Below are 27,756 nucleotides of genomic sequence, written 5' to 3' on the forward strand. Positions count from 1 at the left end.
CCAGAACCAGGGGTCACAATCTAAGGATAAGGGGTAAGCCATTTAGGACCGAGATGAGGAGGAACTTCTTCACCCAGAGAGTGGTGAACCTGTGGAATTCTCTACCACAGAAAGTTGTTGAGGCCAATTCACTAAATATATTCAAAAGGGAGTTAGATGTAGTCCTTACTACTAAGGGGATCAAGGGGTATGGTGAGAAAGCAGGAATGGGGTACTGAAGTTGCATGTTCAGCCATGAACTCATTGAATGGTGGTGCAGGCTAGAAGGGCCGAATGGCCTACTCCTGCACCTATTTTCTATGTTTCTATGTTTCTAGGAGCTCAGTGCCCGCCCGGATACACTTCCTCCACTTAGGGCGGTCTTTGGCCAGGGATTCCCAGGTGTCAGTGGGGATGTTGCACTTTATCAGGGAGGCTTTGAGGGTGTCCTTGTAATGTTTCCTATGCCCACCTTGGGCTCATTTGCCGTGAAAGAGTTCCAAGTAGAGTGCTTGCTTTGGGAGTCTCGTGTCTGGCATGCGAACAATGTGACCTGCCCAGCGGAGCTGATCAAGTGTGGTCAGTGCTTCAATGCTGGGGATGTTGGCCTCATCGAGGACGCTAATGTCTGTCCTCCCAGGGGATTTGTAGGATCTTGTGGAGACATCGTTGGTGGCTCCAGCGACTTGAGGTGTCTACTGTACATGGTCCATGTCTCTGAGCCATACAGAAGGGCGGGTATTACTACAGCCCTGTAAGACCATGAGCTTGGTGGCAGATTTGAGGGCCTGGTCTTCGAACACTCTTTTCCTCAGTCGGCCGAAGACTGCACTGGCGCACTGGAGGCAGTGTTGAATCTCGTCGTCCATGTTTGCTCTTGTTGATAAGAGAACAAGAGAGGTTCCAACACACATCCCTGGGGCACACTACTAGCTATATTTTGTCAGTCCAAGAGCATTCATTCAGTTGTAGTCTCTCTGCTTTTTATCTTTCAGCCATCCCTTTATCCTTGAATACTATTAACTTTAATTTATGCAACAAGTCCCTTATGTGGCACTTTATCAAACACTTTTTGAAAATCCAAATACATCACATTCAGTGGATTCTTTGTTTTATGCTCTAATTTTTTCAAAGAGTTCAATGGAAATAATCAAGCATGACCTACCATTTACAAAACTATGTTGACTGCCCTTGAGTAGATCGTACTTTTCCAAGCGCTTAGTAATGTTAGCCTTAATGGTTTCTCCCAGTTTTTTTTAACTAGAGATGTGAGGTTAACTGGTTTGCAGTTAGGCCGGGTGGCTTATCTTCTTTTTTGAACAGGAGTTTGTAACCTTTCCCACCCTCCAGTCCTTTGGTGTATTTCCTGATTCCAAACTTTTTTTAAAATTGTGATTAGCGATGAAATGTCAGATGTTCTAATGTGCTCAGAATCTGGAATGTGGGCTATCTGGGTATACCCCAAAGCCCCATTTACCATTCCATTGCCAATTTTTTTATTATAAATATATTAGTTGTTCCTCGCATTCTCCTCAAGTACCCTTCCTTCGTTCATCTTTGTAAATACAGAAGCAAAATGATTAAAATTCTCTACTATTTTATTCTCTACTATAAGATTGCTGCCTTCAATCTTCAGTGGCTTTACCTTGTCTTTGTTTATCCCTTACTGGTATTCTTCATGCTGAGCATCAGTCTTTTTTCATTCTCTCTTAGCTGTTCTAATTTCCTCTTTATGCATTTCTATTCTGCTATTTCTCCGGTTTTCTTCTGTATTACTAGTCATAACTTCATTGCAGCCTCTATTTTAGATTTTATTTTGACCGTGGAACTTTGACCTTTGATGCGAGTCCTTTACTCTTAGTCAGGATATTTTTAGGCTTAACCTTATCCATTGCATAGTTTTACCTGCCAACATTTTTTCCCAATTAATTTTTTTCATCCCATATTATTCCTCTAAAATTTGCTTTCCTCCAATTCAAAACCTTTATTTTTTTCTGTGTATTATTACTGTCAACCTAACAGAATTATTAGCACCTAAAAGCTATTCTACTTTCAGGTTGTTAGATGGAGTTTAAAAATAAACATCATGTTTCATTTCTTTTCCTTCCCCTTCATCTTAAAGGTCTCTCTGCATTGAGCGCCATTCCACAGAGGGCATTTCTGTTTCTGTGTCTACCAATACAGTTCTTGAGTTGATTGCTAGGAGGTGCACCAAACCAGACCAGACACATCCACTGATCATTGATGTGTTTCCTCAATTCCCTTGCTTGATGCAAGCATTTCTTTTCACTTTTTGCCTCTCCCAAAGTGTGACTGAAATCTGGAGTTGGGAAAAAGAAAGAAGAGGGGTGTTCTCAGAGTTCTATTTACACATATGCATAGCAACCGTGCGACGGAAGTCAAATGAAAGTACAGTATTTTGACATTTCAGGCTATTTTATCTTTCCCGTTAGAATGTCAACTGATGAAGACAGAACGACCAAAATCAAACACATTTATCATTCGGTGTCTCCAGTGGACCACAGTAATTGAAAGAACATTTCATGTTGATACCCCAGAGGAACGGTATGTCTCAGTCAAGGGTATGCGTTTATCAGTAACAATATTGATCAGGAGGGGGATGCCTGAACATTTGTTTTAACAACACAAAAATGCAGCCAAATGAATTAATACATGTCCAATGTATTGTTTCTATATTCTTGGAAATTATTTGACTGCTGAAAGTTTTTAAAGAAGAAAGTGGTCTAGTGTAGTCATTAATATTTTGTTTGTGTCTTCAAAAATGCGTTTCATTCTTGAAACCTTTACTTGTAGGGTTTTAAAGTTAAAGTATTTATGCATATGGGCTTAAAAAAAAAAGGCTTTTTATTGGAACAGAAAAGATTAATGGGATTTAATAGAGATTTTCAAAACAAAGATTTTGAAAGAATAAATAGTAAATTGCTAATGAGGGAATTATTGCTCGAAGAATAAAGGGGAAGGTTACAAGAATTTCTTTTCACCTGCTTATTAGAATAAGGAATACTTTACGTATAGACTGGGCAAACCAAATATGCAGTAAAAGTGTAGAGGACAAATTCATTGAATGTATACAAGATGGTTTTCTAGATCAGTATGTTGAGGAACCAACTAGGGAACAAGCTATTTTAGATCTAGTACTGTAAAATGAGAAAGGGTTAATTAATAACCTTGCAGTAAAGGGGCCTTTAGGGAAGACTGGCCATAACATGATAGAATATTATATTTAGTTTGAAAGTGATTTTGTTAAATCGGAAACTAGGGTCTTAAATCTAAAGAAGGCAAACTATGTAGGTATGAGGGGCGAGTTAGCCAAGGTAGATTGGGAAACTACTTTAAAGGTATGATGATAGACAAGCAGTGGCTACATTTAAAATATTAATAAATAATTTATAACAGACATACACTCCTTTTTAAAGCACAAAAACCCCACAGGAAAAGTGGTCCAATCGTGGCTAACAAGAGAAGTTAAAGATAGTATTAGATCAAAGGAAGAGGCTTATAATGTTGCCAAAAAGAGCAGGAAGCCTGATGTTTAGGAGGATTTTAGAATTCAGCAAAGGAGGACCAAGAAATTGATAAAGAAAGGGAAAATAGAATAAGAGTAAACTAGCCAGAGACATAAAAACTTCTATACGTATGTAAAATGGAAAAGATTAGCTAAAGCAAATGTGGGTCCCTTACAGGCTGAGACAGGAGAAATTATAATGGGGAATAAGGAAATGCCCATGAAATTAAACAAATACTTTGTGTCTGTCTTCACGGTAGAAGATGCAAAATACCTATCGAAAATAGTGGAGAACCAAGGGTCTAGCGAGAATGAGGAACTGAAAGAAGTTAGTATTAATAAAAAAAAATAGTACTGGAGAAATTAATGGGACTGAAATCCGAGAAAACCCCTGGACCTGATGGCCTACATACTAGGGTTTTGAAAGAGGTGGCTGTAGAGATAGTGGATGCATTGGTTGACATTTTCCAAAATTCCATCGATTCAAGAACAGTTCCCGCAGACTGGAATAGAGCTAATGTAACCCCACTATTTAAGAAAGGAGTGGGAGAGAAAATGGGGAACTACAGACCAGTTCGTCTGATAGTAGTAGTAGGGAAAATGCTAGAATCTATTACTAAGGATGTGGTAACCGGACACTTAGAAAAGAATAAGATTGGGCAGAGTCAACAGAGTCTTCTGGAATTTTTTGAGGATGTTTCCAGTAAAGTGGACAAAGGAGAACCAGTTGATGTGGTGTATTTGGACTTTCAGAAGGCTTTCGACAAGGTCCCATACAAGAGATTAATGTGCAAAGTTAAAGCACATGGGATTGGGGGTAGTGTGCTGCCGTGGATTGAGAACTGGTTGTCAGACAGGAAGCATAGAGTAGGAGTAAATGGGTACTTTTCAGAATGGCAGGCAGTGACTAGTGGGGTACTGCAAGGTTCTGTGCTGGGGCCCCAGCTGTTTACATTGTACATTAATGATTTAGACGAGGGGATTAAATATAGTATCTCCAAATTTGCGGATGACACTAAGTTGGGTGGCAGTGTGAGCTGCGAGGAGGATGCTATGAGGCTGCAGAGTGACTTGGATAGGTTAGGTGAGTGGGCAAATGCATGGCAGATGAAGTATAATGTAGATAAATGTGAGGTTATCCACTTTGGTGGTAAAAACAGAGAGACAGACTATTATCTGAATGGTGACAGATTAGGAAAAGGGGAGGTGCAACGAGACCTGGGTGTCATGGTACATCAGTCATTGAAGGTTGGCATGCAGGTACAGCAGGCGGTTAAGAAAGTAAATGGCATGTTGGCCTTCATAGCGAGGGGATTTGAGTACAGGGGCAGGGAGGTGTTGCTACAGTTGTACAGGGCCTTGGTGAGGCCACACCTGGAGTATTGTGTACAGTTTTGGTCTCCTAACTTGAGGAAGGACATTCTTGCTATTGAGGGAGTGCAGCGAAGATTCACCAGACTGATTCCCGGGATGGTGGGACTGACATATCAAGAAAGACTGGATCAACTGGGCTTGTATTCACTGGAGTTCAGAAGAATGAGAGGAGACCTCATAGAAACTTTTAAAATTCTGACGGGTTTAGACAGGCTAGATGCAGGAAGAATGTTCCCAATGTTGGGGAAGTCCAGAACCAGGGGTCACAGTCTAAGGATAAGGGGTAAGCCATTTAGGACCGAGATGAGGAGAAACTTCTTCACCCAGAGAGTGGTGAACCTGTGAAATTCTCTACCACAGAAAGTAGTTGAGGCCAATTCACTAAATATATTCAAAAGGGAGTTAGATGAAGTCCTTACTACTCGGGGGATCATGTGGTATGGCGAGAAAGCAGGAAGGGGGTACTGAAGTTGCATGTTCAGCCATGAACTCATTGAATGGTGGTGCAGGCTAGAAGGGCTGAATGGCCTACTCCTGCACCTATTTTCTATGTTTCTATGTTTCTATATAACACGGATTTATGAAATGAAAATCATGTTTTTGAAAAATCTGTTTTTTGAGGTTGTAACTAGCAGAATAGGTAAGGAGGAACCAGTGGATATGATGTATTTGGATTGTCAGAAGGCATTCGATAAGGTGCCACACGAGGTTATTAAACAAAATTAGAACTCATGGGAATGGGGGTAATATACTAGCACGATGGACAGAAAACAGAGAGTAGGAATAAACGGATCAGTTTCAGGTTGGCAGGCTGTAACTAGTGGGGTGCCGCAAGGATCGGTGCTTGGGGCCCCATCTATATCAATGATTTGGATGAGGGGATCAAATGTAATATATCCAAGTTTGCTGATGATACATGGGAATGTTACATGGCTAGATGGGAATGTTCGTTGTGAGGAAGATGCAAAGGGGCTTCATGGGAAAATAGACAAGCTAAGTGAATGGGCAAAAACATGGCAAATGGAATATAATGTGGATAAATATGAAGTTATCCACTTTGGTAGAAAAAATAGAAAAGCAGAGTATTTTTAAATGGTGAGAGATTGGGAAATGTTGGTGTTCAGAGGGACCTGGGAGTCCTTGTACATGAATCGCTGAAAGTTAACATGCAGATACAGTAAGAAATTAGTATATTAACCCCGGATCCCAGGAGTCCTAATTTTGGCCTTTATTACAAGAGGATTTGAGTATAAGACTAAAGACATCTTGTTGCAATTATATAGGGTCCTGGTGAGACTGCACCTGGATTATTGTATACAGTTTTGGTGATCTTGCCGAAGGAAGGATATACTTGCCATAGAGGGAGTGTAACGATGGTTCAGCAGACTGATTCCTGGGTTGGGGGGAATTGTCCAATGAGGAGAAATTGAGCAGACTAGGCCTATATTCTCTAGAATTTAGAAGAATTTGAGAGGTGATGGTGATCTCATTGAAACATACAAAATTCTTACAGGGCTAGACAGGGTAGATGCAGGGAGGATGTTTCCTCTGGTTGAGGCGTTTAGAACCAGGGGTCACAGTCTCGGAATAAGGGGTCATTTAGAACAGAGATGAGGAGAAACTTCTTTACTCAGAAGGTGGTGAATCTTTGGAATTCTCTACCCCAGAGGGTTGTGGAGGCTCAGTGGTTGAGTATATTCAAGACAGAGATTGATAGATTTTTGAATATTTAGGGAATCAAGAGATATAGGGATAGTGCAGGAAAGTGGAGTTGAGGTAAAAGATCAGCCATGATCTTAGTGAATGCCGGAGCAGGCTCGAGGGGCCAAATGGTCTATTCCTGCTGTTAATTCTTATGTTGTTATGTTTATTTCAAGTAGCTAAAAGGGACTTGGCTAAGTATTTGTAAAAGAAAAATATAAAAGAATACAGGAAAAAGGGCAAGGAACTGGCATTAGAGTACATAGTTCCACTTGATTGGTATGGTGCGTGGGCTGAATGGCTGCCACCTGTGCTGTAATTTCTATGAACCAATGCCAATTCTGTGCTAATGCCAATTGCAAATTTCTTTAATCACTGACTTTCTACCTTTTGACAGTGCCATTGTATTCTGTTGTACTGTTGAAATGTTCAGTTTGCAGTTCTGTGGCTTTTATGCACTATGTTCTATTAATAACATGGTGTAGATATTTAAAATGTACATAAGAGGAAAAATTAAAAATCAAATTACACATAGTGTGAACCTAAAGGCTTAATTTATTTCAAATTCCTTTGTGTTGCAAGAGGGTGATTCAGTGTTTTTGTTTGTTCCCCCAGTAACTGTTGCTGTTAGTGACATTTGTGGTGATATCCCCAACAGCAGCACTCTTTGAAACATGGGCATGCAGCCACTGAGTTCGATAAAGGGAAAATAGTTGTGCCCAGTATACAATGGAATGGTTTCTACCAAGGGCAAGAATACCTTGCCTGATTCTGTTCATCCTTTTACAAGTTGGGGAAAGCATTTAACAGAGAAATTGAGACTGCATTTTGGAAAAGGGAGGAAAAAAGATTTTGCGATATGAATAAAAATAAGAAAGTGAAAGGGAAGGTGAGAAAGTAAAGAAGGATAATAAAGAAAAGAGGACAGTGGAAACCAAGGAAGGAAAAGGTGTGATGGGGGAAAAGACATCAATAACAAAAAAGGGAAACTGGGGAAAAGAAGAAATATGTTTATTTTTTCTGTGGGTTTCCTGCTAGAATTCACTACTGCATCAGGCAATAGGTATAGTGGGCTCAATTTCCCCCAATGCTGTTTTTTTGATGTATAACAAGAGTTATGCTCGTTTTTATTGGCCCTGACTATTCCATAAAAATAACTTGAAAGTTTTCCCGTTCTAATTTTTTTAAATTGACGCCGTGCAGCCTGTCCTTTAGCTTCGAGGGGGTGGAGCCTAATCGAAAAAACGATGCCCCTTCTGCGCATGCACGGAAAAGAAATGACGTTTTTGACATGACTGCTATGGGCGCGCATGCCCAGTACAGCTCCCGGTCTGCATTTGGCCATTTTTAAAGAGCCAGTTGTGTCCGAGAACTTTAATTCTCAGTGGAAAAATCAGAGCTGCAACACAAGACACAAAGCGGCTCAAGAACCAAGAATTTCTCTCAGGACGAAATGGAGGCACTAGTTATTGTAATTAAGGCCAGATGGCAGGAGCTGGACACCAGCAGAGGTCACACAAAAGTTTCACCAAAAGAAATGAAATGAAGAAACAATGGAACTAACTTGCAGAAGATTACTGTGCAATGGTGACCACTCCAAGGTCTGCAGGCCAGTGCAAAAAGAAGTGGCAGGACCTTGGTCAAGTAGTTAGTGTAAGTAATATTTTCATTTATTCACTGAAATTGCAATTGTAAATGTGACCATCTGTAGGTCCCATCCAGCAGAAAGACACCCTCTCTAAAAAGTTATATTTTCATCTTTGTAGAGGAAGGTGGCACACAACAAAAGAGAGGGAACTCAAACAGGAGAAGGCCCGGCAAATCTGCACCCATTGACACCCTTGGAAGACAGAGTTGCTGCTTTGATGGGTCCTGCCTGGAGAAGAGCAACCACCACTACACAAGCAGGGCCCATACTTGAGGGAGAGGGTAAGTCCTGCAAATTCCACATTTTGGCTTTGGTAAAAGTTAAGTACTGCGCGGGCAAGCTATGCTTCGGTTCATGGGGATGTCTCCTTCAGCTACACTTCGGTTGATGCAATGTGCTATCATTCATCATGGTCTTTCAAATGAGCCTGCTGCCTGCGCTGTGTGAGCCGACTCATGCCACCTTGCCCCCTTCTCTGCTGCTAACCATTTGTGTGTTCTGTTATATTTTGCAGAACTTGATGCCAACCCTGATGAGGCTAAAGCTAATGCAGAAGAAGATTCCGACGTGGACGAGCCTGAAGAGGAGAACAACTTCCAATCCCACCTTCCAGACCAAGAGCATGGGGGGTGGGGGGAGGAACAGGGGGAGAATGAAGCCCCCACACTTGTACTCACTCTGCAGGAGGTGCTGGCGCCGCCCATTGAGGCGCTAGCCCATTTCCTGGGTGGTACGAGTGTTGGGTCATTCCATGACTTCGCACAGTCCGAGGCTGCGGGTCCCAGTGGAATGCAGCGAGCCACACCCAGTGCCCCACCATCCGAGGCTGCTGGTCCCAGCGGGATGCAGCGAGCCACTTCCAGGGTGAGGAGGGAAAGGAGAGTTTGACCGCGCTCTCCTGAGGTGCAGGATCTAACCGATGTGGTTCAGATGATGGCAATGAGTGCGGAGAGTATTGACCTTACACAATCACTCCTGGACACCATCAGTGGGGTGGGTGATGAGTTATCGGGACTGTCGGGAGAAGTAACAACACTCATGAGAAATGGGAACACTATCCGGGCACATGAGGGAGGGAATGTTGCAGGTAGTTGAGTGACTGTCAGGGCACATGAGGGAGGGAATGTCGGAGTTAGCTGCTGTCATAAGGGAACACGCCCAGACCCCGCAGCATTGACAGAATCAATTGCCACTCCCATTCCAATAGATAGTAAAAGCTTTTACCGATATATAAAACGGAAAAGAGTGACTAAAGTAAATGTTGGTCCCTTAGAAGATGAGAATGCGGATTTAATAATGGGAAATGTGGAAATGGCTGAGACCTTAAACAATTATTTTGCTTCGGTCTTCACAGTGGAAGACACAAAAACCATGCCAAAAATTGCTGGTCACGGGAATGTGGGAAGGGAGGACCTTGAGACAATCACTATCACTAGGGGGTAGTGCTGGACAGGCTAATGGGACTCAAGGTAGACAAGTCCCTGGTCCGGATGAAATGCATCCTAGGGTATTAAAAGAGATGGCGGGAGTTATAGCAGATGCATTCGTTATAATCCACCAAAATTCTCTGGACTCTGGGGAGGTACCAGTGGATTGGAAAGCAGCTAATGTAACGCCTCTGTTTAAAAAAAGGGGGCAGACAAAAGGCAGGTAACTATAGGCCGGTTAGTTTAACATCTGTAGTGGGGAAAATGCTTGAAGCTATCATTAAGGAAGAAATAGCGGGACATCTAGATAGGAATAGTGCAATCAAGCAGACGCAACATGGATTCATGAAGGGGAAATCATGTTTAACTAATTTACTGGAATTCTTTGAGGATATAACGAGCATGGTGGATAGAGGTGTACCGATGGATGCGGTGTATTTAGATTTCCAAAAGGCATTCAATAAGGTGCCACACAAAAGATTACTGCAGAAGATAAAGGTACGCGGAGTCAGCGGAAATGTATTAGCATGGATAGAGAATTGGCTGGCTAACAGAAAGCAGAGAGTCGGGATAAATGGGTCCTTTTCGGGTTGGAAATCGGTGGTTAGTGGTGTGCCACAGGGATCGGTGCTGGGACCACAACTGTTTACAATATACATAGATGACCTGGAAGAGGGGACAGAGTTTAGTGTAACAAAATTTGCAGATGACACAAAGATTAGTGGGAAAGCGGGTTGTGTAGAGGACACCGAGAGGCTGCAAAGAGATTTAGATAGGTTAAGCGAATGGGCTAAGGTTTGGCAGATGGAATACAATGTCGGAAAATGTGAGGTCATCTACCTTGGAAAAAAAAACAGTAAAAGGGAATATTATTTGAATGGGGAGAAATTACAACATGCTGCGGTGCAGAGGGACCTGGGGGTCCTTGTGCATGAATCCCAAAAAGTTAGTTTGCAAGTGCAGCAGGTAATCAGGAAGGCGAATGGAATGTTGGCCTTCATTGCAAGAGGGATGGAGTACAAAAGCAGGGAGGTCCTGCTGCAACTGTACAGGGTATTAGTGAGGCCGCACCTGAAGTACTGTGTGCAGTTTTGGTACCTTACTTAAGGAAGGATATACTAACTTTGGAGGGGGTACAGAGACGATTCACTAGGCTGATTCCGGAGATGAGGGGTTACCTTATGATGATAGATTGCGCAGACTGTGTCTTTACTCGTTGGAGTTCAGAAGGATGAGGGGTGATCTTATAGAAATATTTAAAATAATGAAAGGGATAGACAAGATAGAGGCAGAGAGGTTGTTTCCACTGGTCGGGGAGACTAGAACTAGGGGGCACAGCCTCAAAATACGGGGGAGCCAATTTAAAACCGAGTTGAGAAGGAATTTCTTCTCCCAGAGGGTTGTGAATCTGTGGAATTCTCTGCCCAAGGAAGCAGTTGAGGCTAGCTCATTGAATGTATTCAAATCACAGATGGATAGATTTTTAACCAATAAGGGAATTAAGGGTTACGGGGAGCGGGCGGGTAAGTGGAGCTGAGTCCACGGCCAGATCAGCCATTATCTTGTTGAATGGCGGAGCAGGCTCGAGGGGCTCGATGGCCTACTCCTGTTCCTAATTCTTATGTTCTTATGTTCAATCCCCAGACCAGCCTCTGAAGAGGCCCAAGCCAGGTCTTCCACATTACCGCCTGCCCATGCCCCTCATCAAAAAGTGCGCATTACCTGAGATGCTCGAAGGAATAAGCTTGGTACCAACCTGAGAAACACTGCTCCACTGCCTACTGGCAGGGATGAAATCACCAAGACCAAGCGCGGCGGGCGGTCTGAGAATAAGGTGGAGGAGAGATGGGTGCAGCCTTTCTTTGCTGTTGTTGTTGTTATTACTGTTGTAACTGTTCTCACATTAAAAGTTTTTTGTAAGTGATGTTAATTTACAAGTTTAAAAGTTTGTAAGTGATCTTAAAGTTTGTAAGTGGTCTTAACTGATAACTTTAAAGTTTGATACAAGATTATTTTTATTAAAGTTAAGTTAAGTATAAACAAGTGTTAAACTTTTGAATAAAATATATTTTAAATTATAACTGAATAATTTCCATTATTTATTCCATTATTAACACAACTGTTTGAACTAAAGAAGAATTATTTCCATTATTTGTTCCATTAACACAACACAACATTATGGAACAGGTCCAAACAATAAACATGGTCAATTTGGAATAGTTGTCGCTGAGCCCTCAGGCAGCAAAGCGTTCACGGATGAGCTGCTGGCGCAAGGCTCGAGCAGTCGTTAAATGGGTACGATGGCCCGCCCTCCTCCACCGTCGTGCTCCAGGTTCAGGTAGTTGCATGGCTTCCTCGTCCTCTTACTCCTCCTCGTCATCTGCATGCTCCTCCTCATCATCAGCCACTCTCACCTCAGGTGGGTCATCTACCAGCTGCTGCTGCCTCACAATGGCTAAGTTATCATCATAGGCAGTCCCTCGGAGTCGAGGATGACTTGCATCCACACTAGAAATGAGTTCTCAGGTGAGTGAGAGTCCAATGCGGGACCTACAGTCTCTGTCACAGGTGGGGCAGATGGTGGTTGAAGGAACGGGTGGGTGGGTGCCTGGGTTGCCGGACGCTCCTTCCGCTGTCGACGCTTGACTTCAGCTTGCTCTCGGCGAAGAGACTCAAGGTGTTCAGCGCCTTCCCGGATGCTTACTTTGAGCAGTCTTGGGCCAGGGATTTCCAGTTGTCGGTGGGGGTGTTACATTTATTCAAGGAGGCTTTGAGGGTGCCCTTGAAGCATTTCCTCTGGCCAGCTGGGGTTCGCTTGCCTTGTCGGAGCTCTGAGTAGAATGCTTGTTTTGGGAGTCTCGTGTCAGGCATGCGGACAATGTGACCCGTCCAGCGGAGCTCATCGAGCGTGGTCACTGCTTCGATGCTGGGGATATTGGCCTGAGCGAGGACACTGATGTTGGTGTGCCTATCCTAACAATGGATTTGCAGGATCTTGTGGAGGCAGCATTGGTGGTACTTCTCCAGTATTTTGAGGTGTCTGCTGTACATAGTCCATGTCTCTGAGCCATATAGGAGGGTGGGTATGTAGACCATGAGCTTGGTGCTGGGTTTGAGGTCCTGGTCTTCAAACACACTCTTCCTAGGCGACCGAAGGCTGCACTAGCACGCTAAAGGCTGTGTTGGACCTCGTCGTCGATGTCGTCTTGTTGACAGTAGGCTCCCGAGGTATGGAAAATGGTCCACGTTGTCCAAGGCCTCATCATGGATTTTGATAGCTGGGGGCAGTGCTGTGTGGCGGGGACAAGTTGGTAGAGGACCTTTGTCTTATGGATGTTTAGTGTAAGAACCATGCTCTCGTACGCCTCAGTGAAGGTGTTGACGATGGCTTGGAGTTCGGCCTCCTAGTGTGCGCAAATGCAGGTGTCGTCTGCATACTGTAGTTCAGTGACGGAGGATGGGACAATCTTGGATCTGGCCTGGAGGTGGCGGAGGTTGAATAAATACTCATTTGTCCTGTAATTTAGCTCCACTCCAGCGGAGAGCTTGCTGAGGGTGAGATGGAACATTGCAGCAAAGAAGATCGAGAAGAGCGTTGGTGCGATGACGCAGCCCTGCTTGACCCCAGTCCGAATGTGGAATAGGTCTGTGGTGGATCTGTTGGTCAGGATCATGACTTGCATGTCATCGTGGAGCAGGCGGAGAATGGTGACAAATTTTTCAGGGCAGCCGAATCCGAGGAGGACGTTCCATAATTCCTCACAGTTGACGTTGTCGAAGGCTTTTGTGAGGTCGAAGAAGGCCATGTACAGATGCATTTCTCTTGAATCTGCCGCGCGGTGAAGATCGTGTCCATTGTGCCCCTTAGTGGGTGGAATCCGCATTACGACTCTGGGAGGAGTTCTTCAGCCACAGGAAGAAGGTGATTTAGAAGGATTCTTGTGATGATTTTCCCGATGGTCGACAGCAGGGAGATTCCTCTGTAGTTACCGTAGTCGGACTTGTCACCTTTCTTGAAGATGATCACGATTACATCGTCTCTGAGATCTTCTGGCTTGATCTCCTCCTTCCAGATAGAAAGATGAGGTCATGGATCGGTGCCAGTAGTGATTCTCCATCATGTTTTAGTGCTTTGGCTCCTGATAACTTGTTCTTCAGTTCTCGAATGGTCTTTTCAACCTCTTGCTGGGCTGGGGTTGTGCTGAGATGGTGGCAGGGGGCATGCTGTGGGATGGCGTTGAGGACACTCGTGTCATAGACAGTCTCAGTTGAGGAGATCCTCGAAGTGCTCCTTCCAGTGGGCACTGACTGCCTCTCTGTCCTTGATGAGCATCTCTCCGTTCTTGGCCAGTAGTGGGGTAGGGTCTTGGGTGCTTGGGCCGTAGGTCATCTTGATTGCGCTGAAGAACCCTCGCACATCGTGGTTGTCGGCTAGCTGCTGGATTTCTTGAGCTTTCTCCACCCACCAACGCTCGGATGATGACGTAGTCTAGCAGATGCCATTGCTTGGAGCGAGTGTGTTGCCATGAAGCCTTATACTTGTCTTTTTGACGGAACAGCGTGTGGGTTATGACGAGGCCATGTTCTAAGCATTTCGTCAGGGGAGGGTACCATTGGAGTTGGCTTTCCCTACCTCCTCTCTGCTGATCACACCTACCCAGAGGTCAGTGTCCTTTCCGACTCTGGCGTTGAAGTCGCCAAGGAGGATCAGCTTGTCACTCGGGACAGGGATTGTTCAAGGCTGGAGTATAATTCCTCTTTGGACTCATTGTAGGTCCCAGTGTTGGGGTGTATGTTCTGAAGACTGTAGCGCACTGGTTCCGGGCTAGGGTGAGCCGAAGAGTTATGAGGCGTTTGTTTATCCTGTAGGGGGAGTCTCTGAGACGGCCCACTAGTTTTGTTTTTTAAGACGAAGCCAACCCCATGGAGGCGGCATTCTGCTTCTGGTTTGCCTTTCCAGAAGGTGGTGTAGCCACCACCTTGTTCTTTGAACTGGACTTCCCTTGCCCGCCTGGTCTCGCTTAGGGCGGCAATGGCAATGTCGAAGTTCCCGGGCAATGATAGCGGTGCGGCGTTTTGGTCTGTTGCTGTTAGGGTTGTCCATGAGGGACCTGATGTTCCAGGTCCCGAACTTCATCTTAAAGTGTGGAAGATGCCTTTGCTTGAATTCTTTTAACGTTGGGTGGCCGTTGCACACCAGCTACCACACGGGCTTAACAGAGCAAGATCTTGGTTATGCAGCATGCAGCACACAACAGTGAACTGATCGACAATCTCAGGGGAGTATGGCAAGTAGCCTCTGGAATGGTCCAGACATCGGAAACACTGCATCAAGTTGCCCAATGGTGTCCTCCCTTATGCTGCATGTCGCAATGTGCGACATGTTGTATTCCCGGTCAGTTTCCATCCGGGTTACACGTAGGGGCATCATGAACCAGGTGGCGAGGCCGTACCCTTTATCTCCCAGCAGCCAGCTCTGCCCTTCTGGCTGCTGTTGAAACATGGCAGATATAGTGCTCTTTTATAGGATGAATGCATCATGGGTGCTCTCAAGGTATCTCGCATCAACTGACATGATGCAATGCATATCGTCACAGACAAGCTGAACATTAATGGAGTGGAAGCCTTTTCTGTCCCTGTACATCTCTGAATCCTCCAAAGGTGCTCACAAGGCGATGTGGGTACAATCAATGCATACCTGTACCTTTGGGAAGCCAGCAATCCTGGAAAAACATAGAAACATAGAAAATAGGTGCAGGAGCAGGCCATTCAGCCCTTCTAGCCTGCACCGCCATTCAATGAGTTCATGGCTGAACATGAAACTTCAGTACCCCCTTCCTGCTTTCACGCCATAACCCTTGATCCCCCGAGTAGTAAGGACTTCATCTAACTCCCTTTTGAATATATTTAGTGAATTGGCCTCAACTACTTTCTGTGGTAGAGAATTCCACAGGTTCACCACTCTCTGGGTGAAGAAGTTTCTCCTCATCTCGGTCCTAAATGGCTTACCCCTTATCCTCAGACTGTGACCCCTGGTTATGGACTTCCCCAACATTGGGAACATTCTTTCTGCATCTAACCTGTCTAAACCCGTCAGAATTTTAAACGTTTCTATGAGGTCCCCTCTCATTCTTCTGAACTCCAGTGAATACAAGCCCAATTGATCCAATCTTTCTTGATAGGTCAGTCCCGCCATCCCGGGAATCAGTCTGGTGAACCTTCGCTGCACTCCCTCAATAGCAAGAATGTCCTTCCTCAAGTTAGGAGACCAAAACTGTACACAATACTCCAGGTGTGGCCTCACCAAGGCCCTGTACAACTGTAGCAACACCTCCCTGCCCCTGTATTCAAATCCCCTCGCTATGAAGGCCAACATGCCATTTGCTTTCTTAACCGCCTGCTGTACCTGCATGCCAACCTTCAATGACTGATGTACCATGACACCCAGGTCTCGTTGCACCTTCCCTTTTCCTAATCTGTCACCATTCAGATAATAGTCTGTCTCTCTGTTTTTACCACCAAAGTGGATAACCTCACATTTATCCACATTATACTTCATCTGCCATGCATTTGCCCACTCACCTAACCTATCCAAGTCACTCTGCAGCCTAATAGCATCCTCCTCGCAGCTCACACTGCCACCCAACTTAGTATCATCCGCAAATTTGGAGATACTGCATTTAATCCCCTCGTCTAAATCATTAATGTACAATGTAAACAGCTGGGGCCCCAGCACAGAACCTTGCGGCACTCCACTAGTCACTGCCTGCCATTCTGAAAAGTACCCGTTTACTCCTACTCTTTGCTTCCTGTCTGACAACCAGTTCTCAATCCACGTCAGCACACTACCCCCAATCCCATGTGCTTTAACTTTGCACATTAATCTCTTGTGTGGGACCTTGTCGAAAGCCTTCTGAAAGTCCAAATATACCACATCAACTGGTTCTCCTTTGTCCACTTTACTGGAAACATCCTCAAAAAATTCCAGAAGATTTGTCAAGCATGATTTCCCTTTCACAAATCCATGCTGACTTGGACCTATCATGTCACCATTTTCCAGATGCACTGCTATGACATCCTTAATAATTGATTCCATCATTTTACCCACTACTGAGGTCAGGCTGACCGGTCTATAATTCCCTGTTTTCTCTCTCCCTCCTTTTTTAAAAAGTGGGGTTACATTGGCTACCCTCCACTCCATAGGAACTGATCCAGAGTCAATGGAATGTTGGAAAATGACTGTCAATGCATCCGCTATTTCCAAGGCCACCTCCTTAAGTACTCTAGGATGCAGGCCATCAGGCCCTGGGGATTTATCTGCCTTCAATCCCATCAATTTCCCCAACACAATTTCCCGACTAATAAAGATTTCCCTCAGTTCCTCTTCCTTACTAGACCCTCTGACCCCTTTTATATCCGGAAGGTTGTTTGTATCCTCCTTAGTGAATACCGAACCAAAGTACTTGTTCAATTGATCCGCCATTTCTTTGCTCCCCGTTATGACTTCCCCTGATTCTGACTGCAGGGGACCTACGTTTGTCTTCACCAATCTTTTTCTCTTTACATACCTATAGAAACTTTTGCAATCCGCCTTAATGTTCCCTGCAAGCTTCTTCTCATACTCCATTTTCCCTGTCCTAATCAAACCCTTTGTCCTCCTCTGCTGAGTTCTAAATTTCTCCCAGTCCCCAGGTTCGCTGCTATTTCTGGCCAATTTGTATGCCACTTCCTTGGCTTTAATACTATCCCTGATTTCCCTAGATAGCCACGGTTGAGCCACCTTCCCCTTTTTATTTTTACGCCAGACAGGAATGTACAATTGTTGTACTTCATCCATGCGGTCTCTAAATGTCTGCCATTGCCCATCCACAGTCAACCCCCTAAGTATCATTCGCCAATCTATCCTAGCCAATTCACGCCTCATACCTTCAAAGTTACCCTTCTTTAAGTTCTGGACCATGGTCTCTGAAATTACTGTTTCATTCTCCATCCTAATGCAGAATTCCACCATATTATGGTCACTCTTCCCCAAGGGGCCTCGCACAATGAGATTGCTAATTAATCCTCTCTCATTACACAACACCCAGTCTAAGATGGCCTCCCCCCTAGTTGGTTCCTCAACATATTGGTCTAGAAAACCATCCCTTATGCACTCCAGGAAATCCTCCTCCACCGTATTGCTTCCAGTTTGGCTAGCCCAATCTATGTGCATATTAAAGTCACCCATTATAACTGCTACACCTTTATTGCATGCACCCCTAATTTCCTGTTTGATGCCCTCCCCAACATCCCTATTACTGTTTGGAGGTCTGTACACAACTCCTACTAACGTTTTTTGCCCTTTGGTGTTCTGCAGCTCTACCCATATAGATTCCACATCATCCAAGCTAATGTCTTTCCTAACTATTGCATTAATCTCCTCTTTAACCAGCAATGCTACCCCACCTCCTTTTCCTTTTATTCTATCCTTCCTGAATGTTGAATACCCCTGAATGTTGAGTTCCCAGCCCTGATCATCCTGGAGCCACGTCTCCGTAATCCCAATCACATCATATTTGTTAACATCTATTTGCACAATTAATTCATCCACCTTATTGCGGATACTCCTTGCATTAAGACACAAAGCCTTCAGGCTTGTTTTATTAACACCCTTTGTCCTTTTAGAATTTTGCTGTACAGTGGCCCTTTTTGTTCTTTGCCTTGGGTTTCTCTGCCCTACACTTTTCCTCATCTCCTTTCTGTCTTTTGCTTTTGGCTCCTTTTTGTTTCCCTCTGTCTCCCTGCATTGGTTCCCATCCCCCTGCCATATTAGTTTAAATCCTCCCCAACAGCACTAGCAAACACTCCCCCTAGGACATTGGTTCCAGTCCTGCCCAGGTGCAGACCGTCCGGTTTGTACTGGTCCCACCTCCCCCAGAACCGGTCCCAATGCCCCAGGAATTTGAATCCCTCCCTGCTGCACCACTGCTCAAGCCACGTATTCATCTGCGCTATCCTGCGATTCCTACTCTGACTATCACGTGGCACTGGTAGCAATCCCGAGATTACTACTTTTGAGGTCCTACTTTTTAATTTAGCTCCTAGCTCCTTAAATTCGTTTCGTAGGACCTCATCCCTTTTTTTGCCTATGTCGTTGGTACCAATGTGCACCACGACAACTGGCTGTTCTCCCTCCCATTTCAGAATGTCCTGCACCCGCTCCGAGACATCCTTGACCCTTGCACCAGGGAGGCAACATACCATCCTGGAGTCTCGGTTGCGGCCGCAGAAACGCCTATCTATTCCCCTCACAATTGAATCCCCTATCACTATCGCTCTCCCACTCTGGAGAAGCCCACAGCCTTGTCACGCATTGCCTGGGCGATCATGGAGAACTTTATGTAGTCATTCCTGCGGGCATACAGTGCAGCAGTCACCTGCTGAATGCAGATATGTGATGCATGTTGCCAAATGGCACACACATCCCCAGTTGTGGCTTGAAATGATCCAGATACATAAAATGAAAGTGCAGCTATAACCTTTACTTCAACTGACAAAGCAATCCTCCTGACGCTTCTAGGTTGCAGGTCTGCTTTTACTAGCTCTCAGATCTCGTTTACAACTGCTTTGCGGAAACACAGCCTTCTCACACAGTCTGCATCACTCAGGTGCAGGTATGAACGCCTGTCTCGATATACCCGATGTGGGTAAGGCCTCCTGCCCATCATCCTAGGTGCTCTGAGGTTCCTCATGCGGTGATGTCTAAACAATCGTCTCCTCCGTAGCACCATCATGCAGAAGGCTTGCATGAGGTATGGCATTGTCAATATTGCCCTCATAATTAAATTGTAGCTGTGCAAGAAGCTCAAAACAGCAGGACAAAGGACTTAAACCTTCTTTCCTCTCTCTCTCCCCACGGTCGACACCCTAGTATGGACCACATCCCGGTCTGCGCATGTGCAATAGGCTTGCTTGGAGCAGGAAGCTAGGCATTCAATGACGATATTTGGGGCAACGGAATCTAATGCAATTCTTTAATTTTAGATTTTTTTCAAAGTGCCACCCCACCAACCGAACATCTCCTCATCGGGCTTGAGGGTCATCCGGCAGGATCGCTTAATCGCCCGGGCATGGGCTTGGCGTCCACCACCCCCCATGGATTTCTTTTGAAGCTGATGTGTGTCTAAGGGTTCTCTCCCTTAAGTTCGGCTTCCACCACTCCCACCCCCTCCCCGAGCTTCTTTTGAAGCTGAGCTAGTGTCCAGGTGAGGAAGCGATTCTGCCGTCTGACCCTCGAGCCTGGTGAGGAGACGTTGGGTGGTGGTGTGGTACTTTGAAAAAAAATTAAAGAATCGCATTAGAATTCCATTTTCTCCCTTTTGACTTTGAAAAAAATTAAGCTTCGTGATGCATATTCTTTGTCTTCTTGACTTCCTCCAAAACTTTGTATAAAAACAATTGTGTCTTTTTGCGCCGATTTTTTAATGTGTGCTGGTTTTTCTTAAGTGTCCAGAAAATGTTTTGGGAGTGGTCACATACACCGTCCTAGGAAAAATATAAGTTGGCCAAACTTGCTTAAATGTGAAATACTGGCACGGACATCAGGTTACGCAAAAAAAAACTAACCTAAAAAAATCTTAACTAACTGAGTTACGCTGGCGCAGAAACTTTGGGGAAACTTGGATATTTTAATTTACGCCCCCAAAAATGCCGGGCGCCAAACAAACGGCATAGATAACTGGGGAAAATTGAGCCCTTTGTTTTACCTTGACTTTGATGTATTTTTATGTTTAATGCGGATAGGTTTGTGACTGGCTACCATAATATACCCAAGTACCCATTGAGAGGATATATACCATCTACAGTTGTTTAATCTGGCTTTAAATCTATACTAGGGTTGATGACCTTGGTGGAGAAAATGAACCTACCCGTAATGGCCTGGCAAAGTAGGGATCCATTTATTTTAACCAGTTCTAGGCACCATCCATTAATGGCTGGTTATGGAATGACAATAACTTGTATGACCTGAAAACTTCTAATGCAAAAGCTACAGTAACTCCACTTTTGGAAACACATCACAATTGGGGGAAAGCTATGCAATTGGTAGAATTGTGCTGTTTAGCACCTTAAATTTCAGTAAAAATGATGAGATGAAACTTTGTGACAGACAGTTTAATTATTTTTTTAAATGTTCTTATACAGATAGAAGCATTTCTCTTTAAGAATAAACAAGATTATTAAACTCATTTGATAAGCTTTAGTTTTGGGATATTTGAACTTTAATTTTTCTTGTTTGCTACTTTTATATATACAAGGTGAAGTTTACAATGATTATTTTGGTTACAACCTTGCAGGGAAGAATGGACAAAAGCCATCCAAACAGTAGCAGATAACCTTAAGCAAGAAGATGAGATCATGGACTACCATCCAGAATCCCCAAGTGATAATTCATGGTCAGAAGGCATGGAGATTTCTCGCACTAAACCAAAACACAAAGTGGTAGGATACCTTTAATTGCATATATGCAAGCACCAAATATATAATAATGGTCATTATTTAGTAGAATAGCTTATTTTTGATATATAGGAGAAATGCCCCATAGATTAAAAATTACCATTAGTGATAATTGCAGATAATTACTTAATGCATTGCATGACATTCCTCAGTGCACTAGTTTAACAACTCGATTAAAATAGACCAAGAAATGTCATCCAAATAAATTAAACACCCATCCAGTATTATCACTAATTAATTCATAGGCTTATGTCTCTCGTGTGTTGGGTTGTGAAGAGAAAGTAGATATTTGATTGCTGAGATTCAGTAAGTTAAAGAAAGATTTAAATTTATACAGCGCCTTTCCTCAGAATGGCCCAAAGAGCTTTACAGCCAATGAATGTACTTTTTGAAGTGTAGCCACTGTTGTAATGTAGGCAACATGGCAGCCAATTTACGCACCGCAAGGTCCCACAAACAACAATGTCATGATGACCAAATAATCTGTACTTTAGTGATGTTGGTTGAGGGATAAATATTAGCCAGGACACTGGGGAGATCTCCCCTGCTCTTCAGAATAGCTGAGAGGGCAGACGGTGCCTCAGTTTTAACATCTCTTCTGAAAGACGGCACCTCTGACAGTGCAGTGCTCACTCGATACTGCACTGGAGTGCCGGCCTGGATTATTGACACAAGTATATTACTCCGTACAATGCCATTATCAATCAGAATTTCTATTAGGTGACCAGGGTCAGTCTGTGTTTGGTTGCCTAAATGAAATTCATAGCCAGTCAATTCACTGACACAGCTTACATGCAATTTTTGCCCAACCATATGTCACCATGAAACCTTTTTCACTTACTGTGGTCATAACCAACCATAACATATTTGTTTATATCATGTACATTCTTGACAAGCTGGAACATTTGAATGTGTTAAAATCTCTTTCTTCCTACTCCCCTACCCCCCTGCAATTCAGGTGAAGATGATTGAATGGGATCCACTAACCTCATATGATGGGGAGTTAAAGACCCCAGGTAGTAAATTGTTCTGTTGTATTCAGTAGAAACATGGAAAAGCTGTTGGAGGCTATTGATCCATGTAGTCCACCTTCCTTCTGTCTTAGCAGTTATGTAATGGTGCGTTTCTCTTTTATTTGCTTCTGGTGTTTCTTTTCATCCCGTTCCCATTCTGGTGTTTCTTTTCTTAACTTCTCTTGTTTGTGTTTTTGTCAGTCCTGTTTATTGTAATTCTTTTATTTTAATCCCACTCCATCTCTGGTGGGTTTTTTTTAGCTCCTTCCTGGCTGTTTGTGGTTTTTAGTCCCACTTCCAGTGTCCTGTATCCTCTCTGGTGATCTTTTTTTTTAAACTCCTGGTCCAGGTGTTTTTAAATCTGGCTCCTGGAGTATGCATGTTTAAGTACAGCTTTGCTGTTCCTATTTAGTCCTGCTCCCATTCTGCCAATTTTTTGGAATGCCCAATCCTAGGGTTTATGTTTTTCTTGGTCCTATTCATAGTATTTTGTTTTAAGTCCACACACCTTGAAACTGCTGTACTCCCAAACCCCAAGAGTACCCTCTCCATTGTTTTATAAATATATATATTTTTTACTTTTCTCCATATCTGTCCTTCAGTACTGTCTTTCACAATATAATTATTGATGAGAAAGGCCTTTCAGCCCATCTTGGTTCATTCAGAATAACCCAAAGATTCCTATTACAGCATCTAATTCATACTTAAATTATGTCAGGATTTGCGCTTACATAATAATTGCCCAACTTCTTTTTTGCTCTTCCTTCAACCTCTTCTGTGCTCATCACCAAACTCCCTGGAACTGATGTACGTTCCTCTAACTTCATTCTTTTCACCTTTCCCCGCCACTCAAATTTTACCACCCGTTTACCATACCAATCTCTCCACAGCCATGTTGTTGCCTCTCTTCCCCGAACTTGCTATTCCTACCCACCACTCAACCCAGACTTCACACTTGCATAACCAACTCCAACATGATTCCTTCCTCTTTGAAAACAAGTCTTCCATTTAAGAACTCCGCTCCATCTCCAGCCTCGTGACACATTCACTTTTACAAACTCGCCTAGATTAACATAAGTTTCCAGCCAACATAGAAACTGACAGTCAGCACAAGTATAAAATTCTACAAATATTTTACTCTACCTCTGGCTGCAGAATATCCCATACAATTAAATGGAATACATATATATATATATATATATATATATATATATATCTAGAAAAAATCCTATATATCTCTCTATATATATATATATATATATATATCTAGAAAAAATCTATATCTATCGATATCTATATATATTATAAATAAAGAAATAAATATATAATTATATTTATTTATTTATTCATCTATATCATATATATCTACATGTAATATATATAGCTCACAGACAAGTGCAACTCTGAGAAGCCCACTAGTATATTCTAATGAATCCTCTCGTATGCAGTCATGAATAAATTGTAATATTATTCTTTCTGCAGTAATTGTACTCTGACCCTCCCTGAAATTGTATGAGTGCAGTAGGACTATGCTTGTTTTCTGTTGGACAGTTTGTGGTTATTGTTTGATGTGTTACAGACTATGCATAATTTTGAATACTTAAAACTGCTTGGAAAAGGCACATTTGGAAAGGTGATTCTCGTAAAAGAAAAAGCCACTGGACGGTATTACGCCATGAAGATTCTTAAGAAAGAAGTAATTGTAGCAAAGGTAAGTTTTCAAAAGTTAATTGACAGCATTGTTGCAAAATAGTTTAATTCACGAAGCTTTATTGAGTGTTTATACTAAAACCTTTTTTTGTAAAGCAATCTATTCAGTCAACATCTGTTACTTGAATTGAAGTTCAGTTTGATGATTGTTGTATTGGTTTTCTCAATCTGTGACACTTATTTTTTCTGTAGGATGAGGTAGCACACACTGTGACAGAAAATAGAGTGTTACAAAATTCTAGGCATCCATTCTTAACTGTAAGTACTCATTCAAAAGACTTAAATAAATGTCAATTACCTATTCTTTTGTCACTATCTCAATAAAGATTCACACAATACATCAAATATGTGACTATTGTATAATTTAAAAAAATTAAATCATTTTTAATTTGAACAGTCTCTCTCTTGTTCATATTGAGAATGTTCTTTAAATAAATTACTCAAATTACCTCTACCTTGCGTAGGCTGAACGCCAACTCTCTGACACCTAACCCCACTACCGAACATCAAGTCATCAAGTCACTGACCTCATCTCCTCTGGAGATCTTCCTTCCACAGCCGCCAGCCACATAGTTCCCCAACCCCGCACAGCCCACTTCTACCTCCTTCCCAAGATCCACAAACAGGACTGCCCTGATAGACCAATCGTTTCAGCCTGTTCTTGCCCCACGGAATTGATTTCTTCTTATCTCGACTCTTTTTTTTCTCCCCTTGTCCAGTTTCTTCCCATCTACATCCGCAACTCTTCCGATGCCCTCCACCACTTTAACAGTTTCCAGTTTCCAGGCCCCAACCGTCTCCTATTCACTATGGACGTCCAATCCAGCTACACCTCTAACCCCCACCAGGTTGACATGAGGGCGCTTCGCTTCTTCCTTGAACATTGGCCCAACCAGTCCCCATCCACCACCACCACTGTTCCTCCGTCTGGTTGAACTTGTTCTCACATTGAACAACTTCTCCTTTAACTCCACTCACTTCCTCCAAATTAAAGATGTTGCTATGGGAACCTGCATGCGTCCTAGCTATGCCTGCCTTTTCATGGGATATGTGGAACATTCTTTGTTCCAGTCCTACACAGATCCCCTCCCTCACCTCTTTATCCGGTACATTGATGACTGTATCAGTGCCGTTTCCTGCTCTCACCTTGAATTAGAAAATTTCATTCACTTTGCTCCCAATTTCCACCCTTCCCTCACCTTCACATGGTCCATCTCTGATTCTTCTCTTCCCTTCCTCAACTTCTCTGTCTCCATTTCTTGGGATAGGCTACTGACAAACATTCACTATAATCCCACTGACTCCCACAGCTACTTGGACTACAGTTCTTCCCATCCCGCTTCCTGTAATGACTCTATTCCATTCTCCCAGTTTCTCCGTCTCCGTCGCATCTGTTCTGACGACGCCACCTTTCATACTAGTGCTTCACTATGTCTTCCTTTTTCCTCAATTGAGGATTCCTTTCTACCGTGGTTGACATGGCCCTTGACCGTGTCTGTTCCATTTCTCAGACTTCTGCTCTCATCCCTTCCCCTCCCTCCCAGAACCACGATAGGGCTCCCCTTGTCCTCATCCTTCACCCCACCAGCCTCCACATTCAACGAATCATCCTCCGCCATTTCCGCCATCCCTAGCATGATCCCACCACCAATCACATCTTCCCCTCCCCTCTCAGTATTCCGAAGGGACTGCTCCCTGCACGACACCCTGGTCCACTCCTCAATCACCCCCTCCCCTTCCCACGGCATCTTTCTGGGCAAACGCAAGAGATGCAACACCTCCCCTTTTACCTCTTCCCTTCCCACTGTCCAGGTCCCCAAACACACCTTCCAGATGAAACAGCGATTTACTTGTACTTTCAATTTAGTATACTGTATTCGCTGCTCACGATGTAGTCTCCTCTACATTGGGGAGACCAAAAGCAGATTGGGTGACCACTTTGCAGACACCCCCGTTCAGTCTGTAAGCGTGACCCCGGGCTTCTAATCACCTGTCACTTTAATTCCCCACTCCACTCCCACTCTGATCTCCCCGTTCTCGGCCTCTTGCACTGTTCCAATGAAGCTCGAGTAACAGCACCTCATCTTTCGTTTAGGCACTTTCCTTTAGGAACATCGAGTTCAGCAATTTCAAACCATAACCTCTGTCCCTATTTCTTTTTCTTTTTTTTTTCTTTCTCCCACAGCAGCTGTTGATGATTCTGCCATTTACACCCTATCTAGACTCATCTTTTGTTTCTTAATTTGTCCCATTACCATCTCCTTTTGCCTTGCACCATCCCTTTTCTCTCTTAATCTCTTCTGCCTTCCACCCTATCACAGACCTTCCCTTTTGTTCTTTCCTCCCTGCCCCCCCTTCCCTGCCCCTACACTAGCTTAAAAACCTGTTGCATCTCTAACTTTTTCCAGTTCAGTTGAAGGATCATCGACCTGAAACATTAATTCTGTTTCTCGCTCCACAGATGCTGCCTGACCTGCTGAGTATTTCCGGCATTTTCTGTTTTTATTACTCAAATGAGTTTTTGAAAGTGCATAGGTTTTTTTTAGTTTTGAGTTTCTGAAGTGCACTTTGATTCTTGATTCAATTTGATGTTTTCCACTATCAATTCTTTCTAAAAGTGAAAACAGTTTGCTAAACATGGCAGTGCAGCCTTGCTGCACATTGCTCTGGGAGCAGTTTCAAGTTCCAGACATTTGATGCCACCAGACAGATCAGACCTGAGGTGTGAGCTAGTTAATGAAGTGGAACATCTCACAGGGCCTTAATGCCCCACCTCAATGGGGAGAAAGAAGTTGACCTTTTTATCTGATCTGGCCACAATAACACAATGGGCCCAAGTTTCCACATGATTTGCACCTGATTTTTAGGAGCAACTGGTGGAGAACGGACTATCTTAGAAATCGCAATTCTCCACATTTTTTTTTCTGCAGTTCTAGTCAGGTAGAACAGTTCTACTTTGGAACAGAATTTTTTCTTCAAAAGGGGGCGTGTCCGGCCACTGAAGCCTGATTTGAAAGTTTCCACAGTGAAAACGTACTCCAAACTAAAGTAGAATGGAGCAAGTGAAGATTTTTGTAGAACTGGAAAAACTGTTCTACACATTAAAAAATCAGGCGCAGGTTACAAATTAGGCGTCCAGAACGAGGTGGGGGGGAAGGGAAGTCATTAAATTCTATAATAAATCCTTATTTATACTTCTACAAATATTATACAAATAAATCCAACCTGAATAAACATTTATAAGCAAAGAAAAGATTAAATAAACCATCTTCCTACCTGTGTGAAAGTGCTTCAGGCAGGCCTTTCGGGATCGAAGGTTGAACGGGCCGGCCCGAGACTTCGGTCAGGGCCCGTCCCCAGCACCAGATTTACAGGTAGGTGGCGTCGTGTCGGGGAGGTTCGGGTCGGGGGGGGGGGGGGGGTGGAGCGGGAACAGGAGCGCGGGTCGGGTCAGTCGGGGGGGAGCGGGTGTCGGGTCTGGTCCGGAGGCGGGGGGGGAGCGGGTGTCTGGTCTGGTCCGGAGGCAGGTGGGGGGGGTGTCGGGGAGCGGGTGTCGGGTCTGGTCCGGAGGCGGGGGGGGGGTGTCGGGGAGCGGGTGTCGGGTCTGGTCCGGAGGCAGGGGGGGAGGGGGGGAGCGGGTGTCGGGTCTGGTCCGGAGGCAGGGGTGGGGGGGGAGCGGGTGTCGGGTCTGGTCCGGAGGCAGGGGGGGGGGGCGGGGAGCGAGTGTCGGGTCTGGTCGGGGGGGAGGGGGAAGCAGGAGCTGCCCGTGGGAGGAGCCTTATTCACGCAGCCCCAGTGAGGCCATTCAGCCAGGGCTAGGGGCTGCGTGCTTCGGGCCCATCCCACATAGTTTGGCGCCTGGAGCTACTGCACTTGCGTGCCCAA

General features: G+C 44.1%; 1 protein-coding gene across 1 annotated transcript in view; it reads left to right on the top strand.

The window, feature by feature from the left end:
* The window catches only part of akt1 (v-akt murine thymoma viral oncogene homolog 1), a 130,180-nt gene that overhangs the window by 79,444 nt on the left and 22,980 nt on the right, over positions 1 to 27,756 (top strand). The window contains exons 4-7 of the mRNA XM_070877511.1: positions 2,433 to 2,544; positions 20,989 to 21,133; positions 23,741 to 23,872; positions 24,064 to 24,129. Of these exons, the coding sequence (XP_070733612.1) occupies positions 2,433 to 2,544; positions 20,989 to 21,133; positions 23,741 to 23,872; positions 24,064 to 24,129 (455 nt within the window). The remainder of the gene's footprint in view (positions 1 to 2,432; positions 2,545 to 20,988; positions 21,134 to 23,740; positions 23,873 to 24,063; positions 24,130 to 27,756) is intronic.

This window comes from Pristiophorus japonicus, chromosome 4, assembly GCF_044704955.1.
Source record: "Pristiophorus japonicus isolate sPriJap1 chromosome 4, sPriJap1.hap1, whole genome shotgun sequence".
Lineage (NCBI taxonomy): Eukaryota > Metazoa > Chordata > Chondrichthyes > Pristiophoridae > Pristiophorus > Pristiophorus japonicus.